This window comes from Panthera tigris, chromosome C1 (genome assembly GCF_018350195.1).
Source record: "Panthera tigris isolate Pti1 chromosome C1, P.tigris_Pti1_mat1.1, whole genome shotgun sequence".
Taxonomy (NCBI): Eukaryota; Metazoa; Chordata; class Mammalia; order Carnivora; family Felidae; genus Panthera; species Panthera tigris.
The window spans coordinates 191,931,054-191,947,630 of record NC_056667.1 but is presented as its reverse complement, the minus strand read 5'-3'; the positions used below and the strand labels follow the sequence as shown (position 1 = coordinate 191,947,630).

At 40.2% G+C, this 16,577-nt stretch overlaps 1 protein-coding gene across 1 annotated transcript in view; it reads right to left on the bottom strand.

Annotated features, from left to right (window-relative positions):
- Positions 1 to 16,123, bottom strand: part of PIKFYVE (phosphoinositide kinase, FYVE-type zinc finger containing) — an 81,504-nt gene extending 65,381 nt beyond the window's left edge. The window contains 6 exon segments of the mRNA XM_042995219.1: positions 280 to 487; positions 5,438 to 5,609; positions 6,312 to 6,430; positions 9,901 to 10,053; positions 12,325 to 12,505; positions 15,961 to 16,123. Of these exon segments, the coding sequence (XP_042851153.1) occupies positions 280 to 487; positions 5,438 to 5,609; positions 6,312 to 6,430; positions 9,901 to 10,053; positions 12,325 to 12,496 (824 nt within the window). The 5' untranslated portion in view covers positions 12,497 to 12,505; positions 15,961 to 16,123.
- Between the last annotated feature and the right edge of the window lie 454 nt (positions 16,124 to 16,577).

The following is a 16,577-nucleotide window of genomic DNA, read 5'->3' as shown; positions in this document are numbered from 1 at the left end:
TATCAAGATCATATATACACCTTACACAGTTCTCGGTGCCAGTGGGTAGAACAGTGAGCAAGAATGATACAAAGTCTCTCCTCTTGCAGAGCTTACATCCTAATTAGTCAATATAATCACGATAAACATGCTGTGATCCTTTTGAAGAAAGCCAAAGAAAAAGGTAGGGAATTTGTAGGAAATAATAAAAGAAGATAAATATTAACTGAAGGCTCTCATGGGTCACAAGACTATCTGTAGCTCTCAAATATAAATAAAATTGTAGTTAAGTGATAGTACCTTTGCCAAGCAAAATCATCCTCCAAAAATATGTTGCGGCTGGCTTTTCTACTTCCAACAGGTGTTCGAGGTTCATTTGGATCAAGTACAGACACAGAGGAAGCAGAATCTGAAAGAGCATTCAAGTCTTCCCCAATGGAATTACTGTCTGTGGAATGAGCATAACTTAAGGCTATTTTTCTACAGTATGTGCAAGCTCGGAGGTCCCCTAGGAGGGAAAACAAAAAAAGAAAATTAACTCAAAAGATAACAATAACAATTTAACACAACACGTTATATTCTTGGGTTAACAGTTACTCGAGTAACAGGAAAACGTCTTCAAGTAAAGACCACCAAAAAAGAGGTTTTAAAAATGCAAAATAATTTTGTTGGCTCATTTATATATTTTAAAAACCATCATTATGATAAATTCACCCACGCATCCAAATTACCTCAAATATTTATTAATGAGTTAAGAAAATAGCACTCTGATACTAGAAAACTCTGTTTTTAAAAGAGTATTTTTCGGGGCGCCTGGGTGGCTCAGTCGGTTAAGCATCCGACTTCGGCCCAGGTCATGATCTCGCAGTTCGTGAGTTTGAGCTCCGCGTCAGGCTCTGTGCTGACAGCTCGAAGCCTGGAGCCTGCTTCAGATTCTGTGTCTCCCTCTCTCTCTGCCCCTCCCCAGCTCATGCTCACACTCTGTCTCTGTCAAAAACAAATAAACTTAAAAAAAAAAAAAAAAAAAAAAGAGTATTTTTCAAAAAAAAAAATGTATTTTTCAAGATTCTAAAAGTGAAACAAGGGGCAGTAGGCTCAAGGAAAAAAAAAAATTCAAATAGAGTAAATAACCAATACAAATGAAAACAACATATTTTTCCTCGGCAAGAAAAGAGGAAAAGAGGAAAGCATTACGGAGGTCTCCATTGTGAAGTCCTAAGAGTGGCCTCCACAAGGGGGCACCATTGTAAAAACAAACAGAAAATGGGCTTACACACAGTAGGAAGCACATAGGTGAAACTATTGCAGAAATTCTTATAATGAACATTAGCATGGAAATGAAATATTCTTCAGAGAACAAACAAGGTAATTTAATACTCTCATACGTTGTAAATTTTTTTAGAACACAGCCCCACCCAAATATAAGTTTTCATTTCTACCCTGATTTTCTGTAACCACTATTCATGTGATTGATTTTGTAACAGTTTAGTGTACTAAAAAAAAAAAAGTCAGATAACTAAACTTCACAAATAACATGTTATTTAACAATTCTACCTTAATTTTTTTTACCATTAGCATTAGAAAACTGAAGTGACATGGAACAGAAGATTTCTTAAAAGCACCTGTACTCTGTTTTTACCATAATTACTACCAAGTATAGTAAATGGTGTTTTATGAGGCACCTGGATGGTTCAGTCAGTCAAGCGGCCGACTTCAGCTCAGGTCATGATCTCATGGTTTGTGAGTTCAAGACACGCATCGGGCTCTGTGCTGTCAGCTCAGGGCCTGGAGCCTGCTTCAGATTCTGTACCACCCTCTCTCTCTGTCCCTCCCCCACTCATGCTCTCTCCCTGCCTCAAAAATAAATAAACATTAATAAATGGTGTTTTAGGTTTTTTTCATTTTAAGACTACAACTATGTAGTGCTCAGTTTTTGTTAAGTTATGCATATATTTTAAGCAAAATTAAATACCACTTGTTGCATTAAAACTAAAGAAAAATATATCCACTGCAAACAGGACTACAAAAAGTGACCTCCAGTCTGGGATAAATGACAGTGTTAGGACATACCACCATCAGCTGACCAAAGTAGAACTGCAGTAAGGAAGTGAAATCACATCCTGCAGAAAGGTCTTTAAGTTCCCACAACAAAGGCTTGGTTTGTTTCTTACTCTAAGGAGAGCTCCCTTAACCAGTCAGCGATCAGAATAAAAATGACCACACCAACACAGTTCAGCCAAGCCTGAACTTGAAAGTTTTCATTTCATGAAGAATCTTTATCAGCAAGTGCCTGCTGAACACATGCCTGTGTTATGTGATGGGATACAAAGATCGATGAGACAGCTCTCCCACCAAAGAACTCAGTCGGCTGCGGTGAAAGACACATCTAATGAAGAAGTTACATGACAGATACAGAGATATTACTGCTACTACCACCAATAACTGTTCGATATTCATTCATCCCTTCCCATGTGCCACACATTATTCCGGGTACTTTTACGTTTACTCACAACTACAACATACAATTGCATCCAGCATGTCTTATCCCATTCGCAATGGGTTGGTTAATTTTATGTGTCAACTTTATGTTTGGTCAAATAGTAGTCTAGTTGTTGCTGTGAAGGGTTTTTATAGATATGACTAACGTACACAATCTGTTGACATTAAGATTACCCTCCATAAAGTGGGTGGGCCTCCTATCTTAAAAGATTTTTGTCAATTTAGCAGGTATAATGAGATAGACTGGTTGCTCCTAACTGCACTAGACAAAGTGGGGGAAAGAAAAGGATGACCTCAGGAAGTCAAATTCCCAGGTCAAGAACTGTACAAATTACCTAGAAGTTCCTATGTCTTCCCTGAAAGAAACCACTATCTCCTATAGCAAAAGAGCTGAAAATCAAACTAAGAGTTTCATCCTGCAAGTGGCTAAATTACAACGCACACTGAATTATTAATCTTGTAGTATGACTGCTACTAAAATAAGGGCACTGATTAGGAAGGAATGGAATCCTGAAAAGTAGAATGGGGATATATGAAAAGATCCTGATGAAGCGGGGGACACTAAACCCCAAAATTCTGCTGAGTCTTCTTTGCCTTTCTTAGCCTTCACACCCTGTCAGAGATTAACCCTGCTTTGCCTGAGAAATCCAAAATGGCCTGAGTTTGCTACCTTACCAAACACTGCTTATTCTCCTCAGGACCCACTCCCACCACCCTCTTTGCTTCTAGAGTTGTAACATGACTCAAGTCCCCACAAGCCCTGAAAGGTAAGGTATAGTGTGACCCATGAGAAGGTGCACTCCACTCCAAAAGAACTACATGATTTTTCTAACTTACAGGGACAGAAACTCAGGGAATAGGTGTGGAAGCAGACATCAAAGATATAGAATAGTGGAAAGAATATAAAGTAGGACCAAGCTGATTTTTGATATGAGCCCACTAAGCAAAGGTTCTGGATGGAATATCATAGCTTGAGGGGTAAAAAAAGGGCTCTAAGAGTCTGGTTGGTTGGTTGGTTGGTTGGTTGGCTGGCTGGCTGGCTGAAACACGGACCAAAAGCAGCCTATACTAAAAGAAGCTGAAAGGCCAGAACTGCCCTGGTATACAATGAAGGAAGGGATGCAAAGAAATAGGAAGATTATAATGTCAAGAGAGGATTTACCAAGCAAGACCTGCTCACTCACCCAGGAGGATCTGGAGCCTATGCCTTTCATGACCATGAGAAATAAATTTGTGAGGGGAGCCCCAGCATCCCTGTAGAGCTTTGTGGTCACTGTTCTCTGTAGGTCAGAAATTACAGTGGGAAAACTGCTGCCACTGAATTGGAAAACCTAAATGCAACGGAGACCATTAGATCCCAGGGTGGCGGGGGCCAAGTGATGGCACTTCATCGCCAATGACAAGGTGGGCATGCATACCACAATAGACAGTAGAGTCAAAGCAGCAATCAGAATAGTCTGACTTATAGGACCTGTGGCATTGATCATGGTGTTCCTAGAAGCGAATTCAATGGGCAGTCCACTAAATTCTTACTTGATTTGTAGAACTCTAGATCAAGTGGACAGTAGTCTAACTTAAATCAAAAACAGTCATGGCTCCCCAATTCTCAGACTTGAGCCATTTATAGACCTAGAATTCCATGAATGAAGCAGGAAGGCTGGGTCCCCTTGAGGAAGAACTCCACTACACTGCCAAAAATGTATACAGCCTTCCCCAAAGGGACCTACAGACTTTTATCAGGGTGACTGTGCATTGAGAAAAAGGTTAACAGTCAAACTTTGGGGAAGTTACTGGACTTTGGCTCTTAAGTGACACTAATTCCAAGGGACCCAACATTTTACTGTAGTCTGCCAGTCAGAGTAGGGGCTTACAGAGGTCAGCTGATCAACAGCATTTTAGCTGAGATCCATCTTCTAGTGGGTTCAGTGGTTATTCTGTCGTTATTCCTCAGTTCTCAAATGTATAATTGGAATAAACATACTCAGCAAATGGCAGAATCTCTACATTAGTTCCCTGACCTGTGGAGTGAGAGCCATTATGGTAGTTCTGGCCTCCAGAACTGTAAGAAAGTAAATTTCTGTTGTTGTAAGCTACTCAGTTTGTGGTATTTTGTTATGGCAGCCCTGGGAAACTGACACACCAACCATATTAACAAGACCGGATTTTATCCTAAGGGTAATGGTCGCTCTGAAAGGGTTTCAGGCACGGGAATATCCTGACATGATCAAATTAGCATTTAACAAAGAATAATGACCAGAATGTGGAAAAGGAATTAGACAAAGCAAAAAACGAAAGGTAAAAAAAAAAATCTTTTAAAGGCTATAGCCATAATCCTGATGAGAGACAACTGAACTCTGAAATCTGTAGCAGTTTAGTGATGGGAAAAAAAGTGAGTAAAGCTAAGAGGAAGATCTGCATGGTAACAAAAATAATTTGAGAGATGCCGAGAGGGTTTCTCTTTTTGGAAACTTCTGTCCACCTTGCACTCCCAAGTCACTGTATAAATCCACACATCATTATTTTTTTCTGCTTCAACATATAATTTTAAATCTCCATATTGCTACAACTCATGAAAGAACATGAGTAAGATGCAATTTTCTAAAGCACAGTATCATACAACTCAAGGAAGATCTGCACTTCGTAAAATGAAAACTCTCGTGGTAATATACGTTAGTAATGTCCCCTAACCATCTTGTCTAACAAATATTAACACTCCTATGGTCTTTGCTAGCACCTATGGCACACTATCTTTTACCCTAGTTATTTATGAGCATGTCCACCTGCTTTATTATTTGACTGTAAAGTCCTTTAAAACAAAGCTGTATCTCCCTCACTTGTGTCCCCCATGTCTCACACATGAAGCTCCAAAATAAAAACTGGCTTCACATTGGTCCTGTATTACAACGACTTATAGTTACGATCTTTAAAAACTGTAAAACTTTCAATGAAATGCATTTACCCGTATAGCCCATAAATTTTCCAGGGATTTCTTGATTACAGCAACGACTGCAAAAAATCTGCCCACACAAGCGGCAATGGTGTCTGCGCCTAAAGGTTGTAAATTTCTCACTACAGTCGTAGCACTCTTTACATTGGCTGTCTGGCATCCAGTATTGCTTCAGGTCGCTATCCTATAACAATAAAAATATGCGAAATCGAAAATATGAAAAGATGCAATGACAAATATAGTGCTAATCAATACCCTACGAGGTTTCTTTTGCAAAAACTGACAAACCATTTCGAGAATTCATGTGGGAATTGGCCAAAATGACCAAGACAATCTGAAACAAAAACAAAGTTGAAGGACTTACATTACCAGCCATCAAAATTTATTCTGAAACTATGGTAATTTTAGACAGAAAATCAGTTCAAGGATAGAAAAAAACAGGAGCTATATAACAGAAAAGAGAGCCCTGGTACACCCGCACACATGATATGTGGACTCGTGACAAGATTTATAATGCAATCAGTGAAGAATGGTCTTTCAAAACCAAAATTGGTGCTGGGTCCATCTAGACATCCATGAGAAAAAAATAAAGCTTGACCCCAAAACTTCACATGAATAATGAAGTTTCTTGAAGAAACTATGGAAGACTATTCGCTGATGGTGGGCTAAATAAATACCTCTTAAACAGAAAAGCACTGACTTAAAACAAAAAGCACTAACCATAAAGGAGAAAAAAATTTATAAAATTAAGAATTTACACGTAAAAATACACATTCATAGCTGAAGGAAGTACTAACTGGACATTCTTTCAGGCGGCATTATGCCAATTTTAGTGGGTATGGCATGAGGCCCATAGAAATATTTGATAAATGATCTTCTCAAGTACCTGGCTTTTCCCCTCCATGATTTCCTTGAGGCGTTTTAATACTGTGCTGAGGCTTCGAAGCTGAACAGCTGTACGAGGGTCATGACCTCCAAAGGCAGGCTCTGCTTTCCTTCTTGTGTCTGAGTCAGATTTACCAAAAAAAAAAAAAAAAAAGCAACCTTGTTATTAGTCCTGTCTATGCAAAAATAAGGCATGTATGAAGATATATATGTGATGTATAGTGCCTTTTACTATTTACATAAATTTATGTTCTCCCAGCCAGTGATATGGATTGAGAGTTAAAACTAGTCTTTATAGGGGGTGGCTCGGTGGCTCAGTCGGTTAAGCATCCAACTTCGGCTCAGGTCATGATCTCACGGTTCATGAGTTCAAGCCCTGTGTCGGGCTCTGTGCTGACAGCTCAGAGCCTGGAGCCAGCTTTTGATTCTGTGTCTCCCTCTCCCTCTGCCCCTTCCCCGCTCGTGCTCGGTCTCCCTCTCTCTCAAAAATAAACAAACATTAAACAAAAACCCAAAAACTAGTCTTTATAAAGGTAAGAGGCTGTTGGAAGTATTTCTTACTACCATGTAAAACATTGCTTCACAGGCAAGTAAGGGCTACCTAACACAAGCACTGTCTAATAAGACCACTGAGAGTTTTGAGGCCTCTGCCAGATGTACTGCTTAAATGGCCCCAAAATTCATTAATGATTTATTGGGCTCTTTGGTCCCAAGCCATAATCAATACCGGCTAGAAATTTAGCAGAAGAAAAGGCAACCTCTATGAGTTAACCTAGCTTAGCCTATATAGTCAAACAGTAAGCAACAGTCCAGTTCAGTCTACATACAAACCACCTAAGCCTCATTGAGCAGATGATCAGAAAGTTTAATAACCCAGCCCCCAAAGACTCTGACAGAGTTCAGAACATCCAGGGTGGTAATTTACCCACAAAAGTCCCTCCATCAAGTCTAAACAGATAAAAATGCCAAAGAATTGCTAGAACTCCAATCCTACCCTTTCCTGCCACCTCCTTAAGCCTGCATCTCCAACTGGAAGGGATCACTTACACTTTAAATAGCAATACTTATGCCAGTCCTATCAACAGTAAAACAAACCCAAATTCAGTTTTGTAGCCAAAACGGGTGTGCCCACCAAAGCTGTCATGTTATTTCATTTTGCAGCCAGATTACCACTGAAGCTACCACCTATTCCTGGCTCTGGCAGTTACAAAACCTAAGTCAAGCGAAGGTGGCTTGACAAAAAGGCTGACATCTCTGTTAGCTTAAACTCATTAACCTAATAACCTATGGCAGATCAGGATGGAAAATACACCACCTTAAATCTTCTCAAACTTACTTATTTGCTAGTTGCCTTAGCTGTTCTTTGTCTGGGCTGGATGGGACAGAAAGGATTACCAAGAAATGAGAGGTTGGCCTCTAAACTGACAAAGAACTCTAAAGACAACTGAATCACAGAAGTGATTATTGAAACTGTACCTGTTAGAAAACTTAAAAACTTTACCTTTCTATAAATAGTATTACCCTAATTTCAGCAGATAACTCAGATGTGTTGTTACTAGAATAAAAGGTACAAGTATTAGAATGACCAAAATTTTGAATATCACAATATAATAAAAAGCAACTCTCCGTAATTTGAGTTGAAAAAAGAGGCAGACGAAGCTGTTAGAATTCCAATAGCTGTGCTCCCATGCAGGGACAACAAATAATTGTGAAGCCCCTTCTAGCTGCTTAGAGGTATAAGAGAGTACTAATAGCATCATTCACTGGAGAAGGAAGAGCGACACTGTTCCTGGAACCAACAGAATCACAGGTATCCGATGGAGGTGACAGAGATCTGAGAGGAAATCTGGTCTAGCACTCTGCCCTAAATAACCTTAGTTGTTTCTCCTGTAAAATGGATATTGCATAATTAAATGACTTTCCTAAAGTCACATAGCAAGTAAATTGTGGAATTGCAGCCTTTTGTTAGAAAAAGGAACTTGAGGGCACCTGGGTGGCTCAGTTGGTGAAGTGTCCGACTTCAGCTCAGCGCATGATCTCACAATTCATGAGTCCAAGCCCCACATGGGGCTCTCTGCTGTCAGTGCAGAGCCCGCTTCAGATCGTCTGGCCCCCACTCTCTCTGCCCCTCCCCGCTCATGTTCGTTTTCTCCCTCTCTCTCTCAAAAATAAGCAAACATTTAAAAAAAAGAGAGAAAGAAAGAAAAATGAACTTGATTGGTCAGTCTCAGGCTTCTGAAGCTTAAATGCTTCTAGCAGCTAAGGTAGAATCAAAGAATCAAACGGAGTTGATAAAAGAAAGTAAGGAGTAGTGGAGATTGCAGCAAACTAGACATTACAAGCTCCACCTTGTGATATTTAAATTCAAGTTCATCAAAACACCACGACAAGGTGTGGTAGGCTGTCAGTTTGTAACCCCTAAGAGATTAGATTCTAGTCCAACTCCTCAATTTGACAAATAAAGAAATTCTATGCTTAATTCAGCATAGGATTTAGTCAGACCCCTCCACAAAAACAGTAGTGTTGCCAGAGGTCAGGTTCAAAAGCAAAGGAGCTTACTGAGCTTAGAGGTTAAAGTAAGGATGGCCTCCTTTCTCTCTCCCCCACTTCCCACTTTCTGACTCTTCCTTCCAAATGGCTGATGTAACCCAGGCAGAGGCTCACTGCCCTGGGAAACCTGCAGTGGTGATGCAGCCCGCCCCACTCCAGTCCTTAGGAGGTCGTAAACTGAGTCTGAACTAGCTAGAAGAGCTCTCTCACTAACCACCATTACCTATGCCTGCCCACTTTTCACTCGAGGATCTCACAGGGAAGACTGGCCAGACAAGACAAGATCTGGTGTTCAGGGACACTTGACTTCTAATGCTGCCCCCTCTTCCTCTATTATGTCACCTCTCACTGCCTTTCTTTTGCCCCCTTGAGCTGGGCAAGCCACTGTGCTGAGTTTAATAATCTAACAGAAACTGACTAACATAGAACTCTAACATAGAATCTAACATAGAACTGACTTTGTCTAGTCTCTCATTCAGACACTGATCCCCAGCCTATACTCATCAGAAAAGCATGAAAATGAAGGAGATGACTACAGTAGACCAGGACAGAGAACAAACAGGCAAGAGCTCAGCTTATCCAGCCACAATGACAGTCCGCATCCCAACAAGGACAGAAGGACAAGAGCAAGGGGCAGCCCACTAACGGAGTTGAGAGTTCTGCAGCCAGAGGCATGCACACCACATTACACTAGCCATCCCAAGAACAGATGCAGAATTAATTCACAAAGTTGAAACTAACCTGTATTCTCCTGGGGATGTTGCAAACTGTTCTCTTCTGAAACCCAAGCAAGTAATTAATCAAAAAAACAGTCAAGATATCTGTGCTTGGCCTAAGTTAAAATTTAACAAAATGCTTAAGAATTTTTTTTTTAGGTATCAACAAATTCTTTCACTATCTAGGTAACAGTTTCATGAATTCTGAAGAGCACCTGACTATTCCAAACAGCAGAAAAGTTAAGTCACTAAATAACCTGGGAAACACAATGTCTGGAAAAAATGTAACACACAGAGAAGAATGAAATAAGAACACTGTCTCACCTAATACTGCTGAAGATCGCCGCTGGAGTTCCTCATTAAGCTGTTTTTTATAAGGTGTAGGTGACCTCACAGACTGTGTTCTTGAAGGGAGCTGAGGGCTGGTCCAACTTCCACTTAGAGAGGGCTGCTCTCCCTGGCCCCCTTCCACTCGCTCTGTAGCAAAGGAAAGCTTGGCATTATTTGCAAAACTAAGACTCAGAGTTCAGCAAAGAGAAGGAATGGATAAAACTGTTCTGAAGATAATGTATATACGTAATATATGCATAACTAAAAATTAGCTTAAAAAAACGATATTCAAGAAAGTGGCAAAATTATGGGCCAATATTTCTTCCTTGGCATGTGATCTTCAGTTTGTTTTACTTTTCATTAGAAATACCTTGAGCATATTAAAGGAAACAGAATGTAAGCTTCACACAAAGGCGAAAATTTTTTTTATCTGCTTTATTTATGGGATAGATCCCATGCACTATTAAAACAGTGCAATAGTGGATAATAGGTACTCAATAAAAATTTGCTGAATAAAGAAAAAGATTATTGTCTTATGATGACTAAATATAATGTGTAATCCCACATGAGATCCTGGAACAGAAAAAGGACTTTAGGTAGAAACTGAAGAATGAATAAAACACATACTTTAGTTTATAATACTGTGTCAATAATGGTTCATTAATTGTAATAAGTGCACTATACTAACGTGAGATGTTAATAACAGGGAAAACTGGGTGTGGGGGTATATGAGAATCCTGTACCATCTTCCCAATTTTTCTGTAAATCTAAAAGCAAACGATAAAATTTTTCTAAAAAGTCATTACCTTAAAAATGGACTAACAGGAGATTTCATAGAACTTTAAATTGACTACTAATAAAAGTCAGTTAATACTGGAGCACCTGGGTTGGCTCAGTCAGCTCCAGCTCTTGGTTTTGGCTCAGGTCATGATCTCACAGTTCATGGGATCAAGCCCCCTGTCAGGCTCTGTGCTGACAGTGCTGAGCCTGCTGGGATTCTCGTTCTCCTTCTCTCCTCTGCCCCTCCCCTGCTCTCTGAATGAATGAATAAATAAATAAACAAACTTTAAAAAAGTCTGTTAATACTATTAAAATTTCTTCTGAACTAATTAAACTATTAACCCTCAAGTTCCTTACAAGAGGGATTACTTTCTAATGCATTTCAAATAATACAGCCAAATATAAAGCAGAGATAATAGGCCATATTTTTTTAAATTTTTTTTTAAATGTTTATTTACTTATTTTGAGTGACAGAGAGAGAAAGAAAACACCAGCAGAGAAAGCGAGAATCCCAAGCAGACTCCATGCTGTCAGTGCGGAGCCCAACGCAGGGCTCCAACTCAGGAACCGTGAGATCATGACTTAGGCTGAAGTCAAGGGTCAGATGTTTAACTGAATGAGCCACCCAAGGCGCCCCTATTTTTTAAAATTTTTCTTCCAGGTAAAAAATACCTTACTTCAAAAGAGCTCACTTAAAAAGTGCCTTTTCCCTTCTAGTTATGGAATGAACAAGTCATGGATATAAAAGATACAGCATAGGGAATATAGTCAATGGTACTGCAGTAACGCTGTATGGTGACAAATGACAGCTACACTTGGGGGAGCGGGGTATAACTTGTCAAAATCACTATGCTGTACACCTGAGACTAATGTAACATTAGGCGTCAGCTATACTTCAATTAAAGAAATAAAAATAAGCAAGATCCCAATTAAGGAACATTTTGTAAAATATTTGGCGTGTTCTCTACAAAAATGTCCATCTCACAAGACAGAGAATAGGAGACAAAAGATAGATGAAAACTATATGCAGTATGTAATCCTGGACCTGATCCTGGAATGGAAGTTTTGAGGGCAATGCATTTGTTTGGAATACAGACTGTTGATTAAATAAAAGTCCTGCATGATGTTAAATTTCCTTATATAAATAGGTAAAAAGTATCTCTTCACTTGATATTATTACACTTACATCTTAATCTAACAGGTTTAAGTCAAGAAGCGTGCTGACAGTTTCAATTTTGGAAAAATAGGAATCTTTCCTCCCAGGTGCTGAGTCTTCTAGTTTTATGGCTTTAATTAAAATCTTTTGGCTATTTACCCCCATAAAAACAAAGTCCATTCTGTGAACTTAAGAAAGTTGAAACATATTAAGAAACGAAAAAAAAATGCTACCTTCAAAGAGGGATCTCCTTTTAACATTATTTTTCAATTCAGACCTTCAGTTACCAATAACTAATAAGATTACAGGGAAAATTCTAGCTTTCTTCTCTTGAGCAGCAAACCCCAGTGACCGATGATTAAAGCTATCTCCTTGTTGATATTTCACATTCTTGCAAAGACACAGCATGAAAGCTGAGCTGAACAAGAGAATTTTAGAAAATCAAAATTACAGGTTCTCTGATCTGTAAGAACAAGTCTTACCTTTGTTAAATCGAAAGAGATTTACAAAAGAACTATACGCTGATTTAAAAGGAGGTTCGTCCTGATCAGGAGTCAAAGGTTTAAAGTGTGTGAGATGAGAAGGACTAGTAGGAGATCGAGGCAAATCATTAGCCGAGTCCAATGTTGGGGAAGTCTTATCATCTGTGGCCATTTCATGAGTCTAAAAAACAAAAGATAGGAGTTGCTAAGGAAGCCCAAAATTTGATTCCAAACAGCATACCTAAATATCTGGAAATCTGACTCTGAAAACTCTGATCTCTGAAACCAAAGAGTAAATAAATCTAGTTTAGTATATATTGCAAATTAAGGCTTAAAAACACTGCAGTCTAGATCATAAGGAAGGGTGTCAGACAACTGAAACTACGATTACACAGCCAATCTAATTTTCAACATTGCTATTTAATCTACAGAAAATATAAAAATTATTAGTAATTTGGAGGTAAGGTACAAATGTGAGCAGGAAAAAAGAAATAAAAAGCATTTTCACATAATTTATATCTTTTCCATTTTAACATTTTTTTTGGAAAAAGAGATAACTCAACAGCTGTTTAAAGTTATAAGGAAAACTGGTTTTACACAACCATATTAATTCCTCAAAAAATTTTTAATTTATTTCAATTTTTCTTTTAAAAATATAAAACATAAATATTTCCAAGAAAAGAAAATGAAAGTCATCCCTTAATGACATTTCTGTACAACCTCAAAGATTTCTTCAAACTGTGCCTCATCTCCTCAAGAACTATTCAAATCAACAAACTGTTCCTGTCATCTCTCCTCCTAGGCACGTGAATCTGGTTTTTCTCCTTTTAAGCATAACCTCATATAGACATTAAAATGAAGATCTTCAAGAGCTTTTTTTTTTAAATAACCAAAAATGATAGTTCAACCAAAGTAGTAAAGGTAAGCACATCACCAGATGGAGGGTAGAGAAAAACACTGATGTCTCTTTTCTGCCGTATTAACACTTCAAATTAATGACAACCATGAACTATGCATAACTGTAGTCATTAAAGTACTACAGATGACTTTTGATTTTTGTCATCTACTTTATATCTTACAAAGAGGACATCACACTCCCACAAAACGCTTTTCAGTTTCAAAATCGTATCTACCACCTTGTTTTAATTTTACAAAAATCCTGGAAAGCGCACAGAGCTGGTCTTACTACACTTTGCCTTTGAGGCAACCAATGCACACTGAACCTAAAGTGACTTTCTTGAGGGTCACACAACTAGTCAGTCAGTGGTAGAACTGTAATTACACCCCAAGTTTTATCCCAGAATTCCTCTTTAGATCGAAATTATTATTGTAGCTCTTCACAGACTTCAACTCCAGCCTATCTAAATTCCTGATTAATAATTTAATTGATTAAAGCAGAAATGAAACCATGGACTTGAACATGATTTGGCAATAAATGTTTATTGGTATGGGGGGGAGTAGAGGAGGAAGAAAAAGAGGAAGGAGTGTTGAGGAAAAGGAGGAAGGAGAGAGATGGAGAAGAGAGAGGAAGGAGGGAGAAAGGAGGAGAGGGTGGGAGGGAGTGAGGGAGATGGAGGGAGACAGAAAGGGTCTCTAATACCACCTTCTATTGGGGAGAATAGTCAACAATTCTAAATTATCATGACAATCCATATTCCAGCATAAAAGATTCTGAAGCAAGCTGCTAAACGAATTCGTGTCAACTCAAAATGGGGGGGGGGGGGAGAGAAAAAGGGGAAGAAAAAAGAGTACTAAAGACAAAGGATTGTGTGATTGCAACAACCACCCTCAGGCTTGGAAAAACAGTCCACATTCTACTGTGACATAAGTAGCATCTGAAGCAGAGTTAGCAATCTGCATGAAGAATCTCAGCGTTACTACTGAGGGTCACCCATATACAAAACTATTAATAAGCTTTGGAGATGTGAGCATAAAAATTACCATGAAAACGCTCAGCAAGTGCCGTCTGTGAAACATAAACACAATCACATAGCTAATCTTAACAATTTCATAATGACACCAGCATCTTGAAAAAACTGCCTTACAACTCTTATTCTCTGGCAGCTTAATTACTGTCTGGGATATAAACTAGGCCTCCTTGCTGACAGGCAATTAGAAATATTAACCTGGCCTTCCAAATGCCAGTACTTTGCCTCTTATTTCAAGGCTACCCCACCACACACTATCTCGGTGATGAAGCCAATGTGAAGGCTAATCAGGTATTACACGTAGAACACAGGCCAGATCCACTAGCCAATTTCAAAATATAGTGAATGAAAAAATCCAAGTATCAGCTGAATAATTTCTAAATACAGTTTTTAAAAATACTCAAGACATATCTAATAATGCAGGCCAGCTGAATACTAGAATTGTCAGTTTCCATCAACAAAGATTTTGTTGTTCAATTTTTGACCAACATGCCAACAGAAACACTAAAGGAAGACCACAACGTGATCCACATTACTCTTCCCAGAAGGCAGAAAATGGGAGCCCACAGGAAAAGAAAAAGGGAAAGTTGTTTTGCTCCACAGAACAGACGACCTGCCCAATCTTTGTCAAAAGCTCAAACCCACCCAAAACAAACAAACAAACAAACAAACAACTAAGGTTATTTTTGAATCCTGATAGAATGAAAGTTTTGGAGTGGCAGAAAAGGAGATTCAAATAAGTTTGAAATAAAAGAGTGCAAAACCAAACCACTACCTCTGGTTTTAAAACAGAGTATGCACTGAATCAGTAAGTGATAATTTAACACATACCTACACATCTCAGATAAACATAAATAACTTGCTTTCTACAGAATTCTAGCACTTCTCATATTTCTTGAATATCTTAAAAATAATCTCTATACTGGGCATATCTTAATTCTCTAAAAACATCCATCGCATTTCATCCTCACCCTTTTGCTGGGAACATTATAAGCAAAGGTAAAATACTAAATGGGAAATCAAGTCTCCTCCTCAAGAGACTTTGAAACATAGGTAGCAATGGGATGGACTCAAGTAGAAGAAACAAATATTTTTAAAGAGGTCTGTTCATATTTGAAAACCCACTACTGGTGTCGTTTTCTGCAGCTCAAGAACTTTCTTTTTCAGTCTACGGATGCACCTCTGACACACAGACTAGGAGCTGATCCATCAGAGAGGGAGGAGGAACGGGACTGTGCACCTCCGAAATAAGCTGAGAGACGTGGGACAAGAGAGGGGCAAGAGAACTTCAAATGTTTCCAAGGAAACCTCTTCAAGAACAGCCGCACCCGGCTCCCAGACCAGGGGCAACCGGGGAATCGGGGAGCCGGCTTGCTGCGGGTACCGGTTCTCTGCCCTTCGTTGCCCAGCCTCGGCCACAGTCCGGCCTCCAGCCACGGTGGTGAAGCTTCAGCTCTCGCCTTCACTTCAGCCTTCCCCTCGGCTCTGGCCCCGGAGCTCCCCAAACCGGCCTTCTTCCTCACTCTCAGCGCCAGCCGGCCGCGCGCCAGGCCCCCTCCCTTACCTGCGCCTCCCGCCTGGGCCCCGCCGGCCACCCTCCACCCCGGTCGCCGCTTCACCCCGTTCAGGCGCGGAAAGCCAGCTCCGGAGCGCAGCGACGCGGGTACTCGGGCCGCCGGCGGTTGCTGCAGGAAGCAAAGCCACTTACATGGTTGATGCGGCTTCTCCCTTCCCCCGAAGGCTCCGCCCCCTGTCCCTCCTTCTCTCCAATCCGCAATTCTCCCGGCCGCCGGCTCCGCCCTCTTCTTCCCGTCCGCGCCACGTTTGGATCAGACGCCCAGGCAAAAAGAGTCGAGTTCAGATAGAGTCGTCCTCGACAGCTTGGCTGGTTAGGCCACCTCCTCCTTCCCAGAGGAAGGCAGGGCGACTGCATGCGTGAGCGTCACGCGTGTCGGGTCACCGGACGGGTGCTGGCTGGGCCACTGCGGTTACCGTATGTGTTCGATGACATGGGCTCTCGTAACATGTTACCGCGCTCAGCGTTCCTAGGGACTGACACTCGGGAGAGCGACGACTGTTGTCACACTTAAGTGACTCCGTCAATAACTGGCCAGGTGACCTTAAGCAAATTACTAACTTCCTTAGGCCCCTGCCCTCTTAACTGTAAAATGGGGCTGATAACAATACCCACTTCACGGACAGTTTTTTTGAAGATTAAGGAAAACATGGCACGTAAAGCCTTTGGCACAGCGCCTTACCCAGAGTAAGTCATGGGAGCTCTACAGCTAGTGTTTTCATTCAAGTTGTGTGTTGCCAAGACTGGGT